The following is a 24,377-nucleotide window of genomic DNA, read 5'->3' as shown; positions in this document are numbered from 1 at the left end:
GCTCCTCCTGCCTTCCAGAGCACATCTTTCAGCTCCTCTCAATGGAAGGGAATTCCTACCCCTGCCTTCAGAGCACACCTGGCAGCACCTCCTGCCTTCCAGAGCACATCTTTCAGCTCCTCCCCAGTCCCACATGTTGATTATTAAGCCCCAAAGCCAGGTCTGCACTACAGAGCCAAGATTTTCTGGCAATTACTTAAGCATGGAAAAGAAGAGACTCCATGAGGATGGAGCAAGAAAAAGCCACTTTCCTACAGAACTGTCTCAAGCTTGATTGGCTCTTGTGTCCAAGAAACTGCAAGCTTTTATTTAAGATTTTTCCCTAATTGCCTATTGATAAGCATTCAGCTGCCTGGAGATTCTCTGTTCTGTTTTTCCTCTACTCTATGTATTTTCCTGACACAGATAAGAAATGCCCATCTCTGAGTCAGCTTTGTGCTGTCAAATCTAAGGCACACATGCACAGGCAGCATGAGACTTGTCTGCTCTCCAAACCTGGCTAAAATCCCCTTTTTTTCTCCAAAGGAAAAAAACTTAATGAAATTAATGAAAAACTGATCTAGCTGTAGTTAGGTGCTTTATTTCCTTCATTAAAAATGACAAATGTATTCTGGAGCTAGCACATGTGCAGCACTGCTGGCTGTATTTATGACAGAAATAAGCATAAGTTCTCTCCTTTGAAATAAACCATCCTACACCTATTATTAGTGAAAAATCTGCACAACACACCACAGCACTTGAATATATCCACTTGCCTGTTGACACTCCCCTGAAATAGGGGGAATATTATAATGTTAAAAATAGAAAGCATGAATATTGTTGATGTATAAACAAAAAAGAAAGCAATATCCACAGAGCGCAGAAACAATATGTAAATTACGAGCTAATGGAAAAAAAATCTCATATTATGGGAAAAAAAAGCTTGAGAAATTGACTTGACATCTTTATGCACATTCTCTGAGACGTGGCCCGCACAGCACAAATATTAGGTGAATTTAATCTACAATATATTGAAATTGCAATCGCCTAATATCACATACATGTATGTAACTTAATTTGAATTATTAGTCATGGAAATCATTCTCAAGGGCTGATATGCTGCTGCACAAATTTCTTTCATATTTCTACCCAGGCCTCTGGGAGGGAAGCAGCAAAAGCTGTGTGCACTTCTTTGCAACTACATCACACTTTTGCCTTGAAAGCTTCTGGACTTTTCCAGGCCCTTGGGCCTCACCAGGCTGCAGTTCTGTAGAATTTGTGGGGATTGAAGCTGTTAATGGTCAGTGCCTCTCATCTGCCTTTGCAGTGCCATCACTTCACTGTAACTGCAGACACAGATTCTTGCATATCTACAACAATGCTGAATCCTTTCCAAGTACTATCTGTGGAAAATCAAATGCATTCAAATTGTTGCCTTATTTCCTTTTTTCTCCTAGCTCTGCACTGCATGAAAGACCTCCCTCTGCATTTCTCCTCCCCAGTAACACCTTTCTCTAAAGCAGCAGCACCTTTTAGCAGAGCACATGACTCTGTTACCTTTAATGTCTTCCTTTTGTGACAATTAAGGAAGAGACACTCAGCAGAATAAATTGACACACCATACTGTTTGAAGTGTCCTTTAATCTTCTGGATGATTTTAAAAGTTCAGCTGGTTATTTCACTTAGAGATCAGACTAAAGCAACTCCCTGCTCCCCCTCCTCCTTCCCTTGTCAAATAGCTGTGCCAGCCTGGGGAAATACTGTCTGTCTTGGATGCAGCCACTGCCCCGGAGTGTAAAGCTGCAGATGAGTTCAATACAGCTTGTTCCATTGCTAATTTCAGAGGCCATGTAGAGCTGCTTCTTCCCCTGGCTTAACAGACAAATTGACTTTCTAATTTTAGAACAGGAGACTTCTGCACGGGCACAGATCAAAAATGCTCCTTTTCTGGTGGATCTAAATACACATTTATGCTCTGAAAAGCCACAGCACCTGAGGGACTGGAAGCTTGCCATGAAAACTGGTATTTAGGAATGGTGCCCCACAGCCAGATGTGTAAACACAGTGCTGATAGTGCTCGTTCCTGGCATGGGCCAGTTCACAGCAGCCCTGCTACCCCACATCACAGCACTGAAACCAGGCTGGGGGACAAATGAAGCGCTGTCATTTACTCCTTCCTTCCTGTGTTTGCACTGCATCTCCATAAATGCACATCCTGCTTCTCCTTCTAGATCACATCTAAATATTTGCCTTCTTTGCTCTGCCCCTGGCACAGCTCTTCCTTTTCCACTACAAGTTAAAAAGTTCCATTTACTACATCTTTTTAGTAATAGAAAATGAAATATTCAGCCTCTGAAGTGACAGGGGGGTGAGAGCATCGTCTCCATCCCAGCAGGCCTGTGGTACAGGGCTGTGCCTGACAGCAACGCTCCTACCTGGAGCCTTCACCTGCCTGCTAATTGTGCATTTCCATACAATTAAACTCTGCGGTTCCGGATGGAAGCACCTCAGTGATCATTAGCAGTTCATTAGGACTTTGGGGTGAGTTTACAAGTCCTGATTACAACTGAAGAGTAAAATCTTTATTTGTGGTTTATCCAAGAAGCAGAAGAAGCATTTCTTTTCATAAACAAGATTAATCCCTTAAACCACTGCACAAGAGATATTTTCCTAGAGAATTACATAAGAATGATGAGAGTGCCAAATCCACACACCTAAAGTAAAGAGCAAAAATACAGCTTTTACAAAACAACTGCTGATTCCCACCATCTCAGAGATTTGATCATAAGGCTGCATTTCTAAAACTGTCATTTATCCCAAAACTCTGGAGACAGCTAAATTCCTGATCCTTTGCTGCTGAGAGCCACTGCAAACAAGATTTATTTTCATGTCCTTTATGAGAACAAAGTCTTGATTTTTGAACAAACAGTAATTTTTCATCAAGACATTGTAATTCTCTTTGAGACTCTTATGGGCTAAGTCAGAGGTTTATCTTACTCAAATATAGAAAACAAATGCAGAATAAATCCACAACCCCCCTCTCTTCCTCAGCCTTCTCGGTATTGAACGTGCATAAAATCAAACCTGATTCAATCTATCAGAACCTAAAAAGAATTGCAATATAGACAATAGGTATGCACTGAATGTGTAAATGCATCTCTAACATAAAATAGATATTGGTGAGATCATGGAAATATAACATGGGGATTTGAAAGCTACAAAATAATTAGGACAACTCAAAATTATTTGTTGCACCATCCTCCGTTCAGTAGTTGACAACTTGGCAAAGAAACGAAGCTATAAAATGAAGATATAAATTTCCATGTAAGAGGTGTATCTAGCTTTTGGGAACACCAAGTTAAATTGCAGCCATTTTGCCAAGTGCAGTGGAATTTAGGAGAACAGCCTTGTCTGTTTATATTAACAGACGTTTAGAATTGGAAATCAACACTCAGAAATAGAAGAACATGATGAAGTTTCTTATGCTTCCAAGCAAAGACTCAAAGACTGGCAAGGGACACAGCTTGGATAAATTTGGGGTTTGGCATCCAAAGTGCAAACCAGAACTTTGTTTTCCCTATAAAAATCCACCCAAATGTTTCCAACCTGTGGATCCCAGGACACGAGGGAGATGTTATTTTGAAACACGTGTCACAGCCAGACTTGTCAGAGCCTGTCTGCCAAACTCTCTGTGCCCATGGTCCCGTGGAACAAGTCCCGTGTGTTCCTGTGAGACTGCTCCTCATGAATATGCATCCCCGATTCACTCCAGCATCTCCTGATTTCTGCAGCTGCTACAGCTCCTCCGCTATGGATGCTGACAAGTGCATAATGTATGGACAGCACAGAGAATGCACTCCACATACATCCTATTTATCCATTCTGTGCTCATTTCTTACAGGCATCTTTTGTTCTCTTCCAGGCCTGCTGCTCTCCTTGCCTTCACTACTTCACACAAAGACCTGCAAGTGTCTGTAAGGAAATTAATTGCTTCAACAATTAACAGGAAAATGCATCTCAGAGGAAACACTTCATAATCGATCTGTTTCCAGGTACAATATTTGCCACTCAGGAATAGATGATTTGGATTGAAAATTATTCAAGCTAATTGTTTTCTCTCTAGTATGAGATTAAATGAAGAGTGTAATAATAAACTGAAAATGAAGAAGTTCCACTCAGCACTTCACAAGCTCACAGTGAAAGGCCCTGTTCCAGTCCCAGTTTCAAGGATTCTGCTCATCCTGTGACCAAGGACTTGCTGAAGGAGCCTGTGGCTCTGGGTCACAGGTAAGACTTCTAGAGAAGGTGGTATCTTGTCAACACTGAAGGGATTTTCAAGTATTTCAGCTAAAGCTGACAAAAAGGCAGGCACGCATTTCTGCAACATGCCAGGGAAAATTTATCTCAAGAATCACTGCAGATAGTAGCCATCCATTCAGCTAATTGCACGCTTGAATATTAGCTTCAGGTAACCCCTGGAACTAAGAACAACACGAGCACATTTGCGTAAGTGCAGGCGATCCCTCAGTGCCACCCTGGCACAGAACCCCGGGCACAGCCTTGGGTCTGCTCTGGATCCTTCTGGAAACGGAGCCAGCAGTGGGTGCACCCCTGCCAGGGCCACGTGCCCACGGACTGGGACTCCTCATCACTGAATAGGAGATGGCAGAATTACCCAGGGTAGAGAAGAGCTTTGAGATCATCAGCCCAAGCCATGACCCAACAGCACCTGATCAGCCAAACCATGGCTCTGAGTGCCAGGGACAGTGACTCCGCCTGGGCAGGCAATTCAATCACTCCTTCAGTGGAGAATTTTCCCCTGATGTTTAACCTAACACCCAGCCTAGGCCACTCTCACATCACAGGCAGAGCTGCAAATACTCACATTTCCAAGTATACCTGATACAAACTCACATTTCTACTTCTGACACGAAGAACTCTGAGGGCTCCTGAGTAACAAAGGGAACACACACTGCAGTAACTCCTGCACTTTTCCAGAGAATCATGCAACAAGCCACTGGTCCCTTTCCAGCTCACTTACTGCCATGGATGTACAGCCTGAATCCCACTCCCACACACTCTAAAATCCTCCTGTCTAACTTATGGAATGTTTTCTCTGTGCATTCCTCTGCTCACATTCAGTGACAAACCGTCGTACACAGAACAGGATTCATCACTCACACAACGAGCATGGATTGCAAACTGAGATCCAGCCTGTGACAGAGACACAAAGTGTGCTGCACATTGCACCAGCTCCAGAGACCGCCACAAGAACTCAGCTCCAGAGAACACCACAGAACTCAGCTCCAGAGAACACCACAGAACTCAGCTCCAGAGAACACCACAGAACTCAGCTCCAGAGAACACCACAGAACTCAGCTCCAGAGAACACCACAGAACTCAGCTCCAGAGAACACCACAGAACTCAGCTCCGGAGAACACCACAGAACTCAGCTCCAGAGAACACCACAGAACTCAGCTGCAGACTGTGCCTCGGGCTGCCAGCCCCAGCCAGGCTGCAGTGTGCTGCTGCAGGTGCAGATTGCCAGGGCAGGAATGGGGCACATTGCACACTCCTTGGTGACACCCAGAATATCCAGGGAGCACACCCGACTCTGCATGGAATTCCACAGCTCAGACCCCAGCTTTTACACACATATCCATGTCAGACTGAGTGACACCCACAAAGACAAGGCTTCCCAAACAGCCAAATTCTTTTACTGGCACAGAAGCCAACAGAAACTCCAAAAAAGAGATCTCACACACACCAGCAATAAGTCCAGAGAACTGTGCCATTGATGCATCTGCACAGGGAGAGCTGAAGCCATAACATCATGCAAATGCCCAGTGAACTCAGCCTTGTACTAGCAGTTGGAATTTATCTTGGACTGGCTTTGTGATTTAGAAGGATGCCAGGCTGTGTTACATAACTCCCTTAACCTTCTGGCCCACACTTGGTCGTGTTTTCATTTAGATGTGACAGATTTAATTTTTCACCCAAAACATGGGAATTCCCATGTCTCAAGAGCAACAGGCATATTTTTAGCCTCAGCTCATATTTTAAGTCATCCACTCAACTTTCCAACTCTCTCAGTAATTAGTATTACTTCTTACAAGATTTCCTCCAAGGGGAAAAAAAAATCAACAGCAGCATTAGAGATATTTTCACAAGACACACTTTTGCATTTAATATTAGATTTTTAATAGACAGGAGATTACTCACTTGCTGTCTCTTTTGTAATAGAAAGCAAACTGGCTTTGTCCCACTGGAATTGTTATTTTTAGCCTCTGGGCTACTAAAGGTTTAAGAACTACAGTGCTAAGCACCACAAACACAGAGCAAGCATAACAATGATGAATCCTGAAGGTTCTTAAGGGAAATAATTCTTCCTCAAGCTTGAAATTATATTTATTACACTGGGTAATACCAGGGTAAAAATACAGACACTAAATATGAATGAGGTTATCCAAAGTATTGGAAATATCCTTTAGCTACTTCAACATGAGAAAGAAAGAAGGGCCTCTGCTCAGCAAGGGAGGTGACAGAAACACCCGCACCTCATCCAGGAGGAGAGGACAAAATTCCCAGCAAATCCATGAATTACCTGCCTTTTCTGTAACTGACTTCTGTCAGCAAACTACTTCACCTTAGGTTGCTTCCTTCCAATTACCCGATTCCCAGCTCTTCATGCCAAGAGCTCCCAATGAAAGGGGATTAAGCCCCAACATGATTTACTGTTTGCAGATCAATTGTGTGCAGAGCTGCAGTACCTTCAGAAGAGCCCCTGAGAGCTCTCTCCAGCTGCTGATGCTGACCACGGTGCTGCAGAACCTGGTTTTACCCACAGCACTGCATGGGTAACTCACAGAGAACAGCCTGATTACCACACAGCACAGCACAGCCAGCTCTGTGTCTGGGGAACCTCTGAAATGCCAAAAATGACACTCTGATTCCTCCCATGAGAGCATCAGGAAAGGCTCTCTCATTCATTGTGTGAGCACAGGAATGATCAGAACTCCTGCCAGGACTCCTCAGGTCCGTGCACAGCCCCACCTCTGAGCCAGCACAGTCACTGCTGCTGAAGCCAGCACAGCTTCTCTTGTATTCCAGCAGAGTTCACGAACAGGGAACACTGAGTATCTGCTCTATGTTCCATTTTGGTATCATCTGGGAGCCCCATACATGAAGTACCTACAGAGCCCTGCCTTCCATGACTGTTTCTGTAAGTGAAGTAAAACCCAGTAGGATCTAATCCAATATACCAAGGGGTAACGTGCTTTCAGATGAACTAGGCCAGGAAATGAAATGCATCCTCCTTACAAGCAGCCAGAATTCCTCTGTTCCAAGCTGTGCCCTGAGGCCACAGCTGGCTGAGCTGGGGTGGGTTACCCTGATGCTGCCATATGGGAACGTGGAACTGCTCCAGCTCAAATTAAGGAACACTCTTCCAGGTTGTACTCAGCTGTGACAGTGCAGAGAACACAGAATTTCCTCCCAGGGTTTCTGGATACCAGAGGAGGACTGCAGAGCTGTGCTGGAGGTGTGGGCAGCCTGGCCCTGAGGGACAGCCTGCAGCCCCTGTCTGTCATTATTCCCTGCAACACACTGTCACTAGAGCAGAGCCAAACATAAGAATGGCCAAGATAAATGAGACCTCCTGCAAAGCCCTCTGAAAGGAACACAACATCTTTAGCAGTTGTATTTACTCATTAATTAATGATATCATTATTCCCACACATGCAATGAGAGCTGGAGTTGGGAGCCCCAGCTCTCCCTGGGTGTGGGGAGCCAGCACAGCTCCCACAGTGATCCCTGGACATTTGAATATTAGCTGCTCTGCCAATATCCTGCTCCAAGGACTCCCGTCCAGGAGATCTGCACATCTGGGGCACCATGCAAGTCCCACATTGGTATTTCCAAAGGATAATTCCTGAATGAGGGAATTTATTTTCTGTAACAGCTTCAAAGGACAGTGCTGGTTCTCAGCTTTCCCACTTGCAGCAGCATCTTGCCCAACACCAAAGGAGCAGGAACAGCCGTGCTCCCCAGGGAGAGCCCGAGATTGAGCTGAGATTAAAGGGAATCATCTCTGCCCTTTGAGCTGCAGTTCCCTGGGTTAGCTGCTCCATGTGAATGCCAGACCCAGCTGTGCCCCCTAAGGTGCCAAACCATCCCCGTGCCTTTGAAGTGCTTTCTTAAAATGAATGTCTCAAACCAACAGGTGAAAGAGTTGGCTAATAATGCCTTTATCGAATAATTGGTTATTATTTCATCTCTTTCCTTTTGCTTGATCCCAGATGATAACCATAAACATCTTTTCCAGTGTATTAGCATTGCGTAGAATGATTTCAAGAAAGATTCTGCATTTCTTGCTAAATCAAATAGTTTTATTTTTAAAAAAATGGAAAAAAGTGGGTCAGCATGTAAAATAATAATGCACTGAGGCTTGGTTCAGACAAATTTATTTTGCCTCAACATCTCAAGGGGTTCTCTCTCTGAGGGCACATTTAAGCTTTAAAATGAGAAATGGAGGCTTGTGACTAATTGCCTTCAAACAGAGGAATGTAAACATGACTTCTGAGATGTTCAGTGCTTTCACATGATCACAACAGACAAACTCCTGGAAGCCTGGAGGTTTCCAATAGCACAGGAAGGAAACAGAAAAACCCAAAGTGTACACAGCATGAAATTCCAGAAGTACCCAGGGTAAATATGTTTGCAGCTGATCACTACCCACCTGTCTCAGAAGCAGAAATGGAGTTCAGCCCTGCTGTTTCAGAGTTAAATGAACATATTCCACCTGCCCAACAAGAGATATCCTAATGTATTACATCAGCACCAACAAACCCGAGTGAACAGACAAGTTTTAGGGCTGAGTAATTATTCTCAGAAAGCAATTTTGGAACATAAAAGCATCACCTTTCTCCCCTCCCTCCTGTTTCCTTCAATAATAAGACCAGCAATAAAGAATGAATAGGAGAAATCTTTTTTTGCTTAGAATTCACATAAACAAATAATGCACTGGGTTGCCACTAAAATCCCCAACATCCAGCCTAGCCCAGCCCTTCACCCACTGGGCCTGTCCAGCTCTGAAAACATCACCCTTGAGTAGATTCCATTCTCAAATCTGATTTCTGCAATCTCTTTCTTGTTTTTATTTCATAGTGACAAAGTGAAGTTCATGTGATTCCCACAGGATGGGATGTGACAAAATGTAAAGGGATTTTTTTTTACTACATCACACGTCCTTTTCTCTTATTTTAGAGTAGACATTTCTCTTTCCAAGCAATAATCCATTTCTAGGTGACAAAGTCATGTGAGCACATGGAAGCAAGGAAAAAAATTAATGGTGATCTAAAACATTAAACTGCTTTTATGAAGCATTTTGATGAACACCAGCAAGAGACAGAGTGTAATTATTGTGGCCATTAGGCTGTTATTTATGTTAAATTTGTTGCTCTTGTTGGCTTCAGAAGTGTTTTAGGACTACAGCACTCTTGGGACTCCATCAAATGTACTGGCATGTGCAACAAGTAAGAGAGTGAGGCAATAGCTACTGCATTTACAACATGAAAATATTTAATAATTGCATGGGAAAATGAGAGAAACAGGGCACTAAGGACAATGGCATAAATGCAATACAAAGAAAATATTGTGTAGAAAATCAAAGGCAGTGTTGGCATACATTTTCCAGTCCCCTGTTGTTATTTAATATCAAGTTAATTTCTTCAGTTATAAAAGTGTTAAGAAAATGAAGCCCTGAAATACAGTGCCATGAACAAATGAGACTTGCAGGAATAAATGAAGAATATAGCCTAGAAGATCCTGTTACTGTCTCTCACTGTGCTCACGTTCTCACAAACTGATTTAGTCACTTGCAGTTCAAACTGAGAATCCGTTTCTCTGACAGCAGCATCTGGTTTCAGGCAGCACAAACCAGCAACTCCTTCAGTGCTACAGAACTGAGGAGGAAAAGTACCAAAACAAATGCTGTCCTTGTTACATTTCCAGAAAAAGGGGAAGGAAATTGCCAAGCAAATTATCCGTTATATAACTGAAACACTTTTGGTGATAAAGCAGGAAATGTTCATTACGGTTCTACTCAGAGATGGCCAAGCTTTGTCTGTGATTATTTTGTATTTGACTGAATCAGTGGCTTCATTCCTGCCACAGGAACAGAGCACAGTAACGGAATGGGAATAACAAACATTTCTACCCCAAAATATAAACATGAATAGAATACTCTAAGAGGATCATGACACGCATTACTATCACACCAGACCATCTTGCCTGATGTGTCCCCAGCAGCTGTGGATGGAGGGAAGCACTGCCAGTGGTGTTCTGCAGAGGAGGAAAACCCGATAAATCCTCATCTCCAGGCCCATCCCAGCGGGCACAGTGCCAGGCCCGCAGCAACAAGGGCAAGAACAGGAATCCAGACCCTGACCTTGTGGCTGCTCCTGCTCTCCATCACCCCTGCACAGCAGAGAGGCCCATTCTGGGTAAGGTGAGAAACAGCCCTAAGCCAAGGAAACACTCGGCAAATGCAGGACTCCTGAACCTCACCCTCCTGTTCCGTTCACCTCATTACACGGGGAACTCCCAAAAATAAAATCAGGAGCTCCCAGGGCAGGAGTAAAGGATGGCACAGATTAGGATGCATCTCCCAGACTCAGCCAGGAAGGGTTTCCCCAGTCCCATTTCTGATCACTGCTTCATTCCCACAGCATTTTCTCTTTGCTTGTTTGGTCACCTGCTTGCCAGGAGAGGGCTGGGGGATCTGTGCTTCAAAGGGAACAGCAGCAGTGCTGTGCAGATGCTACAGGCAGTAAACCCATCTAATCATCTCCTGGGTCTGGATTTAGAGTGGTACAGAATTATCACTGCCTCAGAAGGAAATCAGAAGAACTGGGGAGAACTTTCTAATTGCTTCACCATTAATCTGGAACACTGTCGCCAGCCCGTAATAAGCAAGGCACGAGAACTTCAAATCGTATTTGACAGATGGGCTTAATTAGTTATTCCCAGACAGAATCATAATATTTGCTGTTAATATTCATCTGAAAACACCCTGCTGGCTGTGATAATATTTATATGTTAATCCTGTTACGATAAGCTGCCGCTGCCAGAACCTCTCCAAACAAAATGACGGATATATTTCAAACCCCGAGCTGGGAAGGCTCTGGCATTCTGCTCTGGGTTGTCACTTGCACAAGTGCCTCCTTAAGCCGTGAAATTACACTTGTCACACTGAGTTAGCTTTATTAACACTATTTTCTGATCCATGTAAAACTATCAGGAACACAAAGGTACTGAATCTGCAGTTAATTAACATTGCCACCTTTGCATCCATGTGATCAGACCTCTGCTTTTTAGGAGAAATTAAACAATATGCAAATAGAGTTTCTGTAATTTCTAAATGAACTACGGAGGCCAAAAAATTGGTAAAGGACCTCATTACTTAACTGTGACCCAGTGTGCCTATTTGGTGACATCAAACACTTCTAGATAAGGACAAAATCATTTCCCAAAATCTGTAGAGCACATGTAATGTGCTCTTTCCCCACGTAATGCTTGATCTTGCTTCTTCAAACACAGAGTTAAACAGAGCCAACTAAATGTAATGAGGAAAACAATACACTGGGTAATGAATTGCAAATACTTTGCACTCGTTACAAAGAGGGAGGAAGAAGTTCTCAAAAGTGAGAAAACCAGAAAATCTCAGCTGGGAACTCGATGGAGCAAATCAAACCAGGAGTCACAGGAGAGGTACACAGACACCTTTTCCTGCCTGGGTTTTCTTTCCAGCAACATCTGTGTACAACCCCAAGATTTCAATAAACATCCAGCAATGTTTATACCCAGCCTGCGCAAGCACACAGAATCCACAACCACTGCATGAAAGATGACATAATAATTTATTTTTTGTGTACCAGGGGTCATTTTAAAGGATTGCCACCGGATGATGAATAGTGAAGGGAAGTTAAGTTGCCAAGATTCAATTTCCCCATGAGGCTGCTTTACATTTTCCTGCTGAGAAACAGAAATCAGGCAAATGCACTCCATGGGCCCAACAAGATAAAGTGTGATGGAAAACTCATTGCTGAAATAATCTCTAGTTTTGATCCAATGCCCATTTCTGTCAATGAAAATATTCATCCATTTTCCAGTAGCTTTGAAGGGGGATTTTAAGGAATCTGACAGACTGTGCCCAGCACAGGGAGCTCCCACCTTGGCATACACACACATTTCTGCTTTGCCCAATGCCATTCAGCCAGATACATGACAATATTTGCTTTAACTGAGGAAAATTCAGCATCTTTAGCAAAGGAGCTGTGTAGAATCTGAGCAGCACATTATATAAAAATGTATTCATTAAACCAAAGAGTTGTGATTAAAAAAGGAACATCCACCTGCTAGATGAAGGCATTTTAAGACACATCAATGTTGCAGAATGGGAATGGCAAACAGAAAATCTATTTCTTCTGCAGATCAAAAATTCATATAAATCTCACCCTCAACATCATTTTCATATAGTCACAAAAGAGCAAAACAGAAATAAGAAAAAAACCCAACAAAGAAAGGAAAGGGACACAATCCACCAAGAAAACCTCAAGCAAAATTAATAAACCAAACCAAAAAAATCCACCACAAACAGCCATATGAAGGTAATTTAAAAAAAATTAAACTATTCACAGTCAAGCTCGAAGATATGAAACAAGTTCTTCCAAATCATTTGTGACAACAGCATTTTCTGTTAGTTTTCACTTCCTTTGAGCACTAGGACTGAGTAACGTTTGTGTGGTGGACTGACCAATGAGTAAAAACAATGACAGCCACAGCTTTTCCAAAAGCATTTCCTCATGCACCATAGGAAAATGTATTAAAATCATTAAAATGTATTGAAAGCAGCCATGACCTACCTGTTCTCAGCAGCAGATTTCCTCTGGCACACAACCACAGCTGGTGCATACTTGCCAGTGTAATCCACACTCTCCCTGATGTCCCACAGGTAGGGGCTGCTGGCTCTCACACTGAAAACGTTCACACCTCTCTTCACCTTGGCCCTGGAAAACAAGGAGATATTGCACCAATCAGACAAGAAACGCCAGCTCAATCTGCTCCTTATTCCATCATTGTGTTCTCATTACTGCCCCACAGAAAATGCCACCACTCATTAAGAGTTCAACAGCAGGACGAGGAAAGGAGATGAGAGAATTAATTAAGACATTCATATTTTGAAGAAAGTGTATCAAGACAGAATCTGACTGAACTAATGGTAATTACAGCTTCAGTCCCAGCTGGATTGATGGTGGGTGTGCTCTGGAGCAGGCTCCTCACTCCTGCCCTTCCCTTACCCACACTCTGGGCACCACTGGGCACGTTGGGGCTCCCTCCTGGCTGCAAGGTGTTGCATTGGCACAGAAAGTACCAGTTTTTGTGGAAAAAGAAAGGAGTTGGGTGCTGGAGTGAAGAGCCATTGCTAAGCCTCATTACAAGCAAAATCCACCCTTTCTCTCCTCCCTCTCTGGATTACTCTAAGATGACAATCCTTATCTTTGCTCTCATTTTCATCATCTTTTTGAGTTCACAACATTTGCTTTTAGTACTGTTGTGTTTCATTGTCCTGTCGGCTCTGAACTTAAAAACACTTATTTTAAAAAATTCTGATTTTTCCTAAAGCAACTGATTTTTGGGGAGCTCTGTTTCCATGCATGAGAGGTTCAACAACAGGAAAAGCCATGTGGCAAACTGGGCTGGCTCCTATGGAGAGGTGGTGCTTTCTAGTTCTCAGTGCTAGTAAAATACTTCTGGGGCTGCATGGTGAAAGAACAACCAGAATAAAAAGTTATTAACTACAAGTGGAGAAGAGGGACTTTATATAGAGAGAGATGCACTTTCAAATATCTGTTTCAATTCCTCTCATCAGGTGTGGCATTCTTTAATTCTGTCTCTCTCTTTTCCAGAATTTGTACCTCAGGCCACTACAGGATTACCCCTCAGGTATAAATTTAATGTTGGCCAAATTACTGAACGAGGAGTCCCCGGTGCTGGTAACTTCTGGTTCCTGAATGCGTTTACAAGAAGTCCATGGTGGTCAAGCCTCCTGAGGTGTCAGGAAATGAGAGTTTAATTACATTTGCTAAAACTCTCATGCACAAAATGCACTCAGTGCCATGGCAAGTTCTCAGTTCTGGGCAGAAACCCCAAAAGGTACGTGAGGTTTTTGTCTGAGCAGCTGCTGCCAGCAGAGCAGCAAACAGCAGCAAACAGCACTGTCAGCTCTGCCCCCGCACGAAATTGCTCAGGAAATCTTTGAAGGACAAGATCCACACAGATGTTTTCAGAACAAAAAGCCAAAGGATTCCTTCAACTGTCTTGAACAAAAAGGATTAAATCTCCTTTCTCCAGCACTAACTCAATAGCAGTGGCTGCAATTTCCTTAGCACACCTGGAAGAATAAATACGTGGAGGCTGCCAATTTCTGTGCAAGTTCTCCTATGCTAATTTGACAAAATGAATTTTAAGCAGGTGCAGTCAGTGCTGCTAGAGCAGACATCCCTCAGGACAAGAGATCAGCGGTCACAGCAGAGTGGAAATTAAACTCCATTTCCGATGTCTCGGAGAGGGAGGTACAGAGAGGCCACCCAGCCTGGGTGAAACATTCCCCAGCACGGGTCTGCAGCCGCTCCTGGCGACTGGCAGCTGGTCCTGCCCTCCTGCTCCACCTCGAGGAAGGGAAACTGCTGGGGACCAGCCCAGAGCAGGGACAGAGAAATGATCCCATCCCCAGGGAGACTGGGGTGGTCAATCACAGTCAGCTGCCTTGGACTCTGTATGAGCCACAAACCTTTGTTATCATTCTTTCTTTTTCCATTCCTAGCTAGTCTTCTGATGGAATCCTTTCTTCTATTCTTTTAGTATAGTTTTATTGTAATATATATTATAAAATAATAAATCAGCCTCCTGGAACATGGAGTCAGCTCCTCATCTCTTCCCTCATGCTCAGACCCCTGTGAACACTGTCACACACCCAGGCTGGGCTGCAGCAGGAGTGCTTGCAGTGTTCTGTGCCCATCACTGCACTTTGGGCAGAGTCGGCTCGGTGGAGAGGAGGAAAGGAAGGCCATAAACATTGGAATTGTGGCTGGTTTGGGGTTGCTGTTTCTTTTCAAACCAGGAGCCCATGCAGCTAAGCACCTTCCTGGCTGTTATTTACCTCTGGATCACTGCTCACATCAGTTTCCCAGGCTCCTGAGCAGCTCACCCCTTGCACCAAATCAATCATGGCAAACAAAGCCCCTGGGAGTCCACATCCCTAAAAACTCGTCAATGCTGACAGGGTACAAATCAAGGGAACGGAGAAGCAAAGAAAAGCACAGAAGGAACTCCCAGAATCAATACATCACAACTGAAATCAAGGAAATGCATTACCTAAGTGCATAAAGATAGTGATTCCCAATTCCATCCCTGACCCACTGAACACTCTGTTTACTCTAGTGATGGAAGAGGCTGCAACTGCAATTAAAATGCAGGCAGCATCCTCTCTCATTTATCACAGGGGCTGCTTTAGCACCTCCAGTCTCTGCAGTTTACAACCATTAGGGCTCAGCTTTCAGCTTGTGTCATTCCTGCATGTGGACACCCTGCCCAGGATGGGCATGGACACCCAGGACCAGGATGGGCACAGACACCCTGCCCAGGATGGGTTCCCCTCCCCATCTCACTCTGGCAGTGCCCTGCTCACAGCACACAAGTATCATCCCCTTTTCACACACAGCACAAACAAACAGGCAGTCCAAGCCCCAAAGAACACACAAGTATCATCCCCTTTTCACACACAGCACAAATAAACAGGCAGTCCAAGCCCTAAAGAGCACACAAGTATCATCCCCCTTTCCAGCACAGCACAAACAAACAGGCAATCCGAGCCCTAAACAGCTCTAAATAAAGATGCTTCAGACTCGTGACATTGAAGTTAGCTTTTCATTACTGTAAGTGCTCGGGGCAAAGATCTGTGGGAACCTTTCATGGTCCTTCTGAGAAAGAGAGCTACTTTCTACATCAAAGGAGAAAAAGAAAAGGGAGCCTGTTAACACCCTGCTACCGCTGGTTGTCATCTTGTCACCAGCAGCGAGGAGAAGGTGGCAGATAAATTGTGTGAGAGGGGGCACTTCTGAGAGCTCCTGGGCACCCACCAGACATCACAGTGGCCTCTGAGATTGCCTTGTCACTGCATCTCCCCAAGGCATTTCACAAATAACTGGAAGGGGCTTCTATTTCTGTTTATCTCCAGTGTTTCTTCATGCCCAGAGCCTGACCCTGACCCAGCCATGGAGAGGAGCAGAGCAGAGCAGGATGGCAGCCTTCCCCTGCCAACATCCACCTCCTTTGGGCAGCAGGGATGGCAGCAGGAGGGCTGGGGACAGGCTTTCCCCCACCGCCCCTTTCAGACCAAACACAAGCCAAATGTGAGCAGAAACGGGCCTGAGCACAGCTCCTCATGGCATGAAACAAAGGAACAGGTCAGTTTGCACTCACTGGGAAGTCAAAGGCACTGATGTAAGCCAGCAGCAGAACAGTCCCTGCTCAAACCCTGCAGGCATTCCAGCCCTACATCTCTCACTGCCCAGAGCCCATTCTTGCTGGGGACAATGCCATGGGTGGCTCCTTCTGGTGACATCCCCTCTGCATCCAAGAGCAAACTCCTGGAGCTGGGAACACCTTATCTTGTCTGTCCTGCCCGAGCCTGCAAGGGGCTAAGGGCAAACCCAGCCAGCAAGCAGGAGCTGCAGACTCCTCAGGGCCTTCTGAAGACCAGAATTAAATGTCATGCTTGAAGTCAGGGACTGTGGGGCCAGGTGCCACCATGGGATGTAAAATCCAGCCAGCAGCTGTGGCATGACTAAGCTGTAGATGCACTCACAGAGTTCCCTGGGAGCTGTCTCTGGCTGGCAAGAAGTGCAGAATGATCCTGTTAATGCTGTGCTACATTAAATGCAGACATCTCTGCAGGATCTGAGGTCAGGCTGGAGCTGTATGTTGCTTAAATGAGGCCGTTTTGATACCAGAACACTTCTACTGACATTTACATCCTGATGTTTCACTGCCTGCACACCACCTCCTCCCCTCCCTGAGGCCTCTGTGCTCAAACAAACATATTCAAATGCACAAAACAATGGAAAACAGCAACAAATGTTCTGGCTTTATTTCAGGACAGAGTTTCTTTTAAACCCTGGAGTACCAGAATTGAAGGCAATATGAGCTAGCAGGTTTGTGGATGCCAGAGAAGCTGGCAAACTCATGAACAGCACTGGAATGGGAATGAGAAATGTTACAGAGCCTACCAGACTGAACAGCAGTGAGAGGGCAAAGCATGAGGCCAAGATTCACCCTGAAAACAAAACCCTGAGGTAATCCAGCCCTTTGTCTGTCCAGTCTCCCACCCTTGGGCCAGAATCTATTCCCATTTGAGAAGCCCTCAGTAGATGAGACCACACTAAACATTCCACAGCACAGAGAGGGCTGGCTGGAATTTGTGTTCCCAGCATTTTCAATTTTGTGTACAGCATTGGGGTAATGCTAAATTTATGCACTTTGAGGTCATCCTCTTCTTTTGTCTCCCTCTGCAGTTTCATTGCTTTTTATGGCTGAAGCTAATGTAGGACAGAATTTGAGCCTGAACGAGGCTCTTTGAACATCAGTCAAAAATAAAACGTGGCTGTCATTGAGAAAACAGGCACAACTCACCCATCTTTGTCAGACCTAAGGCATGTTTGCTGGGAGCACATGAAAACCAAGCATACAAAGGCTTCCTGGATGTGTATCTACCACAAACCCCTGAAGAAATTTAGACCATTAAACCCAAAAACTATTTCCCCATCAGGAACAAACCTTTAAAGCTAAAATTCTTTGAATGGAAGAAATTGTGTTTGAGGAGAGCCCATTTAAACCAACTGTTCTAGGACTGGCTGAAGTGAATTGCACCTTTCTCAGTTCAGCAGGAAAGGGAGATCACAACAAACAGGTCATGTAGTAAGACACTTCATACCAACCATCTGAATGTGTGGCTTTAATTCCATAATTAATTTTGGCATGGCTTATAAAAGGTAGGATTTGGAAGCTGTGATTTGATCTGCAGAGCTGGCTTCTGCAAGGCTTTTTTGGTTCTGCTCTCCCCATTGAATACTTGATGTACAAACCAGTGTTGGCAGTTGTTTTCAGAGCAGATACCTCCAACTTTCTTCAGATTACACTAATAGTTGCACTGATTGAAAATCCACAGCAGAAGAGAATGGGGAGTCCCTGAGATGCTGATGGAGTTGGAATAATTTATGGAGAGCGGTCTAGCACAACAGAAGCTATTTAAAGCTGTATGATATACCCACAAACTCTTATTAAGGTCTGTGGTTTTCAGCCCTGTGAGACACAAACCAGTTATCATTATGCATCACCATGAAAGCAGATTAAAATTAAATCAATCTGTTTATCTATGGGTTTGCAATGCAGCTTTTCCAAAGCATAACACATTCTCCACCTAATTAACATTTCAGGAGGAAAACCCATTCCACACAGCCACCAAGCCACTGCCATTCAAAGGGAGATATTACAAAAACATAGCCCAGGTGGATTTATAATGAAATTTAATTATTGAAAGGCCACAAGACTATTTAGGCTTCAGAAGCTGAATTGTGCATACCAGGAGTTAAATAAAATAGATTTGTCTGTAATGTGCATTTCATGGGCTACCAAAAATTGCCTGTTGTGGTTGAAGTTTGTGTCCTGCACACAGGTGCAGGTATCTGCACACATGACACACACTCAGATTTTATTCCTGTGCCTTTCAAACAAGGTCCTTGTTAAAACACATTTTGCAAGATGTAAAACACACAAGTCTCTGGAGAGCCAAAAGGAAAGGATGCATACAAATCGATTTAAAGCAGAAACAAATACAGAGTCTGCAGCTCTGACCTCTGTTTACTCACCAAACAAGGCACCAGAGGGCCCCGTGCTCAGCGGGAGCAGAACCAGAGCTTTGCTCAGAAGGACCCTGAGTTGGGTGAAGCTCAGAGACAGAGCTGCAGAGACCCTGCAGCTGCGAACGGCACCCTGAGCCCCCAGCAGGAGCCATCCTGGGCCCCCCGTGTCACACACAGGTCACGACAGGCTGCCCACAGCCCCGGGGCCCCTCCTGCTCCCGGCATCTCCGGCTGCTCTGGGTGCTGGAGGCAGCAGCAGGAGGAGACCCCTGCCCAGCACCTTCCCTGCAGGACAGAGCTCTGGGCACCAGCGAGCAGCCAGAGCACAGCAAATCCTTTCTGTATTCAGGCTGTGCAGGAAGGTGTTTGCTTACAGAAATGAAAGGCAAAGATAAACACTGCTGCCTGCTGATTTAAAGTGGTTGGGAGCCCCGTGGACTGCTTCAAAGTACTGTTTCCAAAATAAATGCAAAAAATAATGTGTAGGGTCTGAAATCTTTCTAAATTGCTTGTAAGAAAGCAAACAATGCAGCACATCCCTTTTATTCCTGGCCAAACAGCAGCAAAGCTGCTAACAGCACAGCTTGTGCAACCAGCAATTTTTTAAAATTAGACCTAGATTTAAGGGAAGACAGGAAAAACAAAGCACAGTACTGGGCACTCTGTGCAGAGAAAACAAAGTGCCATCTGCCCCATTTCACAGGTGAAGAACATGCTCTGGAACAGCCACCAGAGCACAAGCAGCATGGGGCTGGGGCTGCTGTTGGACAGAGAACCCTGCAGCCCGTGGGATGCATGGATCACCCAGCCCTCCACTGCAGATGGAGGAGGAAAGAGAACAGAACAACAAAACATTTCCAGAGAGCTGTAGGGACCTTCCCTCCGTGTTTCTGTGTACATGTATACATGTGTATACACGCATGTACACGTGTACATATACACATTTCTGCTGAGTGGGAAAGCAACAAGTGGGGGAATTCTTATGGTTCATTTGAATTGGCTGACAACACTATTGACCACAGAAAAAGCAAGAAACAACTGGTGAATTGTGCACCATGAGTGTTCCAAAACGTCGCAGAAATAGGAACAGACCTTTATATCCTCTGTATATACCAGGAATCAATGGGGTTGGTCACACCAGCTCTTTGGGTTGATCTGGAAAGCAGTGCCTGGTACAGGGCCTCTTTGAGGCAGTTTTTGAGGGATGCAAATTCTCCTTCAGAGCCATGGCCTGGCCAATGACCTTTCACAAGCCTTGAAAGGAGGGATGTTGCTAGCAATCAAAACTGCAGGAATTTGGCCTCCTCAAGCAGCCACCACCCCAACTGCCCCAGCTGCCTGATGCTCAGTGACAAGGAGTGTGCATCTTAAAGCAGGTGCTTCTAGCTGAGCCTGAAATGCATCAACAGCCACCCAAAATGTTCCTGTCCTCTGCTGAAGGGGCTGAGCCCCACAAAGGCTCTGTGAGCCCAGTGCTCCTCCCAGGGCCCCACACTGACCCTGCTCTCCCAGCCCTCCATGGTGACACCTGGGGACTGCCAGCACTGCTGCTGAACGGGCTGCTGCTGGAAGTGACCTGGAAAATGCTCTTCACTGAAAAGTTCCTCTCAGACTCCAGCAGCAGGACAGTTCTGAGGCATTTCCAAGTCACATCCTCGTGCAGAATGAGGCAGCAGTGCCGAGAGTGGAAGGAACATTGCTCCACAGCACTAACGAAGAGCCATCAGCAAAAATGAGTTAGCTCTGTTCCCTAGCAACTTCTCACAGCTGCAGATAAAATCATCTTCTGGACATCACAGAAATTGTGAACGCTTAGCTCTCTTTCACAGGCATTCTCTCATCCATTGCTGCGTGCAGCTCCCTGCAGGAGGTGACACAGGAGCAGCAGTTGGACCGTTCCATTCGCTTGGCCAGAACTAAACCCACGGATCCATGTGTCCTTCACTCAATGACACGCATGTCAGACGTTCAGAGAACAGCAGCTGAGGCACAGAAACCCATGGAGCAGTCTTTGCTGCAAAAACCCTCAGCCTGAAAAGCCTTTTCTGCACAGACCTTTCCTCCCTCCTGGGAGCATCTCCACTGATTGCTGATGACATTACTTAAGGTTTACAGCACCAGGGCTACAGCAAAGAGAAAGGAACTGTATAAATAAAGGGTGCAAATTCTTCAATGGATGAAAAAAGCCTGCACTGCTCCAAAGAGTTGCTGTTGGCATAAAATAGATATTCACTGAGTAATTCAAATAGGAATTTTTGTTATATACATAAAATCCAGGCTGAACACTACAGCTCTTATAATGCCACATGTAACCACCTTTCTGTCATCTGCACGAGTGGCCACCAAAGCAACATTTGCTAAATAACAGCAAGGAGTTCTGCTGCAGGCAAAGCCTAACAGCTCAGTGAAGCCACTGATGCAGAAGGGAGTTCAATTAATACCAAAATGACACTGCTCAGAATTATCCTGTGCCCTTAATGTAGGGTACACGCAGTGCTGTCAGTATCCAGCTGCAGCAGTTAACTCCAGTGCATGCCAGGGCACAGCTTTGGTTGTGATTTCCATCTTGAAGAGCCATAGCAAAAGGCTTGGCTGATCCAAACAAGCAGAGGAGATCCCTTGGAGTAACACAAACCCCCTGTTGATTGCTCTCCAAGAAGAACTACTGATCCTCTCCACATATAAATCCTGAAAAATGGTAACTGCATCTCTCAGCCTCACTTCATGCATGTCCTTGCACTGCTTTATTCTGTTTGTGCATCTCAGTGTAAGATGAGGAGTGAGAGGTTTCTTGTCCCAGCACAGTTGTTCCAAGGACCCTCTGTGGGATTCAAATGGGTGAGAACCCCCATTGTCCTTCACAGTGCTCCAAGTTAAACACCATGAAACAGAATGAGGGAACTTAAAACATGGACTGAGCAAGAATTCAAGTCACATGAATTTTTCTGCTCTTTTCTATTAAATCCTTGTAGCCTTGGACACCAGGTTCAGTGCATGAAATTTTAGGCACCAATTTGCTCTATCAAAAAAGGGTTTTAAAAGTTTTAATGAGCAGACATGCAGGATGTTACTTGTGGCAAGGACTGACATTTTTTCACTCTTGCAGCAAAAGCCCAGTAGCCAAAAACATTAACGCTCTTAATTTAATTTGCTTTTAAAATCCTCCAGTGACCACTAGACAGCTGCCTTTGACAGGAAAAACGCTGTATCCCTGGCTGCCAGCTCCTGGGACAGAAACCACCAGAGGATAAAAGCTGTTTTAGCAGGCAACTGAGACATCCCCACAGTGGCTGGGTGATGAAGGGATGAGAGTGATGGAACATGAGGCTGAAGGAACCACAACAGAGAGAGAGAAACGGCAGAAAAGGAGCCCAGAAAGTAACTTAAATTGTAAATTTATCAGACACTGCCTCTCCCCTTGTGGTTTCAAACTCCAAGGAATGTGGGTCAGTTTCAGGTGTCAACCATTGAACCCCCACTTCCCAAATGAGATGCCAATAGCAGCAGAGGCCTCTGAACCCTCATTTCGGAGCCATGGTCTGGCTGGGGCTTTAGTGTTTTAGACTGTTTGAGTGGGTTTGGGGTTTTTAATGAGTTTGAGACAGGGGAAAGGCAGACATCTGCTTCACAAAGAACATTCTTCACAAAGAATCCAAGCTGGAGCTGGAATTTCTCCTGCACAAAACGTGCACACGGGGCTATTGCTCTGAAAATCACTGTTTTATTCCCAAACTGCAGAGAGGCAAAGGATGAATCAACAAACAGGGCAAGGAAGAATTCAGCCCACAGCTCACAGAAATCAGCCCTCTGGAGTGTTTTGCACCCTGATTCTTTCCAGGGAGCCCTTTGGAGCCCCCATCCCAAAGGTGAGGCCTTTGAACAGCAGCCCCTGGACAGCTGGAGGCACTTTAGAGACACTGATTAAACAAATTAAAGCAAATGCTGGTGCCGTGACACACGTGCTCCCAGCAAAGAGCAAAGCAGCCACAAAAACAAGCGGCCCTGGAAGGGGCTGGGGGAGGCACTGACAGCCCAGGGAGTGTTTAAATCTCGATTTAAATCTGCTCTTCATCAGCGTGCTGGGCTGGGGACCCCGAGGTGACAATGCAGAGCTGCAGAAGGGGAAATGTGCGCAGTGTGGGCTGGGGGAACAAAGGTGTTTGAGCACAGGCTGCTCTGAGTTGGAAAAGCAAGAGTCAGTCTGCTCTCTGGGGCTACAAAGGTTCTCCTGGAACTTTGTCAGGAAATACAGAAAACACAGTGTAATAAATGCTATTCAAAACCCCAACCCTTCTGGCTGGCTTTAGTGCTGGCTGCTGATAAGAGACTGATGAAATACCTCTAGTTTGCTGTCAATGTATTGCTTTCACTTCAGAGAGAGAAAACAAATGTATTAAAAAGGAAAGATGCCAGGGATAAATATTTTAGTAATCTCCATCACAAACCTGTCGTATTACATGGATTACAGTCCATTAGGATTGTATAAGATCCCTGGCAAAGCCTGTAATTCAGCCCTATCTCAGTGACAAAACCCCCTAATGTGTTTCAGGAATCCCTATTCGCTCATATTGAAATCATCTTTGAGAGCTACTTGTTCTAACGGGGCTAATTTGCGGAAAACCAGCTGAAACCCAGCAGTCACTGAAGTCCACCCTACTCTGTTCAGTCCGTGGGGATGGGGAGTGTGGGAGCAGCTTCCTTTGGGGAGGCTGTTCCTGCCCCCTCATGGCACTGCCATGGGCACACTGGCACACCTGTGCCAGCCAGCACCATCCCCTGCACGGGCAGAGCCACCAAGGGTGATCAGCACCAGCACCAGGGCTGGAGGCACACAGGGCAATAAATCAGCCCCAAGGTTTTCTGCTAAATAAAGAAATTTTTCCTCTTCCAAAAATATCTGCCGGGTAGTCTGGGAGTGACTGCTAGAGGAGAATTACTAAAATGATACACACTGAAAAAGAAAAGTAGAAAAAATAAATCTGACAGACCCTCCCGAAGGCTAATTTGGAGACCTTCCCTCCAGGAAGCTGAGTTTCTGACAGAGCCATCACTGCTCGTGTGTGTGCTCTGCAGCAGCACAGGGGCTGCACTAATTAATTCATTGCACCTGCCTGGGAAATGCACTGTGGAGGGAGGAGAGGCCACGGGCAGCACTGGAGAGCCCAGGGCTGCCAGGAACGCTGCCTGGGTGCAGCTGGAGGGAAGCACCTGTGTCAGATGTTCTTTGGGCTTGTCCTTGGAGCAGAGTTAGACTGACATGAGCAAAGTGGGTCACTGGGTGTGCTGCTCCTTATCAGAGCCATTATCATATCTGGTTATGCACTGACTGATCAGTGCCATGGCACTGCCTTGGGATGTGCTCAGAACAGGGAATTAATTAAAACTGAAGCTGCTGCTGATAGTGGTGATGGAGCAAG

The 24,377-nt window shown here is 45.2% G+C and overlaps 1 protein-coding gene across 2 annotated transcripts in view; it reads right to left on the bottom strand.

Moving 5' to 3' along the window:
- The window catches only part of TMEM132D (transmembrane protein 132D), a 182,419-nt gene that overhangs the window by 96,948 nt on the left and 61,094 nt on the right, over positions 1–24,377 (bottom strand). For both annotated transcript variants that reach the window (XM_064726457.1, XM_064726458.1), the window contains exon 3: positions 12,904–13,047. In XM_064726457.1, coding sequence (XP_064582527.1) covers positions 12,904–13,047 — 144 coding nt within the window. The remainder of the gene's footprint in view (positions 1–12,903; positions 13,048–24,377) is intronic.

Source organism: Zonotrichia leucophrys, chromosome 15, assembly GCF_028769735.1.
Source record: "Zonotrichia leucophrys gambelii isolate GWCS_2022_RI chromosome 15, RI_Zleu_2.0, whole genome shotgun sequence".
Lineage (NCBI taxonomy): Eukaryota > Metazoa > Chordata > Aves > Passeriformes > Passerellidae > Zonotrichia > Zonotrichia leucophrys.
The sequence above is the reverse complement of the archived record's forward strand: the minus strand, read 5'-3'. Positions and strand labels throughout refer to the sequence as shown.